This window comes from Alligator sinensis, unplaced genomic scaffold (assembly GCF_000455745.1).
Source record: "Alligator sinensis unplaced genomic scaffold, ASM45574v1 scaffold8_1, whole genome shotgun sequence".
Classification (NCBI taxonomy): Eukaryota; Metazoa; Chordata; order Crocodylia; family Alligatoridae; genus Alligator; species Alligator sinensis.
In genome coordinates this window covers 968,728-970,113 of record NW_005842568.1, presented here as the reverse complement: position 1 = coordinate 970,113, position 1,386 = coordinate 968,728, and the positions used below count along the sequence as shown (strand labels likewise).

Below are 1,386 nucleotides of genomic sequence, written 5' to 3'. Positions count from 1 at the left end.
GCAGCGCGGGCGGGGCTCACACCACAGACGGCAACGGAAATAAATAGGGGGCGGTGGGGCCAGGGCCGGGGCCAGGCCCCCGCGCCGCCCCGGGGCCTATGTACAGTGTCGCTCTCCTCGCGTGGTGGGGCGGCCGTCCGTGGGGCGCGGCGGAGCTGCCGAACGCACAGACACCGGCGCCGGGTGGGTTGGAAACGGCTATAATGTGTGACAGCGCGGCCGGCGGGCGGGCGGCGCCGGCCCTCCAGGGCCGCGGCTAGTACTCGTCCTGGTCCTCGGGCTGCGCCGCGTCCAGCTCGTCGTCCTCGGGAGGCGCGAAGCCTTCCTGTGGGGGCAGGGGCCAGGGGGGGGGCGGGGCGCGGGGGCGTCCCGGAGCCACGGCTGCCGGGGCCCGGAGAGCTGGCGGCCGGGGAAAGGTGTCCACGGGGAAGAGCCCACGGGGACCTGGGGCCCACGGGCAGGAGCAGCCGCAGCCCTGGGGGGGCGGGGGAGGGAGCTGCAGGGTCACATCCAGTCCAACTTTGGCCTGAGGCAGGATCAGCCCCGTCCCAACCCTGTGTCCGACCTCGGATCCACACGACACTGTCACCCCCTTGACACACACAGCCCCAGGCATCACCCCTGGGCTGCAGGGGGGCCATGGCCCCCCACATCCTGCTGCTGCCAGGGGGGTCATGGATGCTGCAGAGACCCCAGGTTGAGGCCAAGCCCCCAGTGCGACCAGTTGGAGCAGGGGGGAATCCCTTCCTGCCCCAGTGCAGCGTGTGGCTGAGCCCGAGCGCAGGACGAGACCCTCCAGCCAGGACCCCGCGGGCTGGTCCCAGCAGGAGCACTGGTGCAGCCCAGCCCCATCCCCAGCGCCACTGGGGGAGGGTTAGAAAGCCCCTGGCGCATGGAGCAGCAGCGGAGGAAAGCACTGGGCCGACGCCTCGCCCAGCCTGGGCTGCTGCCCCCTGCTCCCACCCCTGGGTCCTGCCCAGGCAGCTCCATCCTTGGGCCTCATGACTGCCTGCGCCCAGTGCTGCACAGCCACTGCCGTGGCCGCGGGGCGTGGACTGGGGACCCCTGCTCCGGACCCTCCCAGCTCACGGCATCAGCCCCGGCCCCAGGGCAGTGCTGACCTCGGTGGCGTAGAGGATGGTGATGATGCCGGCGATGACAGAGCTGTTCTCACTCTCGTGCTCCTGGCAGATGAGCTCGATGTCCCGCAGCTTGCTGAAGTAGAAATCCCGCTCCTTCTCCAGCCCGTCCACCGTCAGCTTCAGGTCCATCAGCTGGGGCACGGCAGGGCGGAGGCATGAGGCTCAACCCTCGCGCCCTGCGCCTGGACCCCCGCCCCGGCTGCCCCCCGCACCTGCTGGTTGAGCTCGAGAATCTGGGCATCGG

At 71.4% G+C, this 1,386-nt stretch overlaps 1 protein-coding gene across 1 annotated transcript in view; it reads right to left on the bottom strand.

Moving 5' to 3' along the window:
- Positions 1-6: 6 nt before the first annotated feature.
- The window catches only part of MAPRE3 (microtubule associated protein RP/EB family member 3), a 3,134-nt gene continuing 1,754 nt past the window's right edge, over positions 7-1,386 (bottom strand). The window contains 3 exon segments of the mRNA XM_025214120.1: positions 7-325; positions 1,122-1,274; positions 1,355-1,384. Coding sequence (XP_025069905.1) covers positions 257-325; positions 1,122-1,274; positions 1,355-1,384 — 252 coding nt within the window. The 3' untranslated portion in view covers positions 7-256.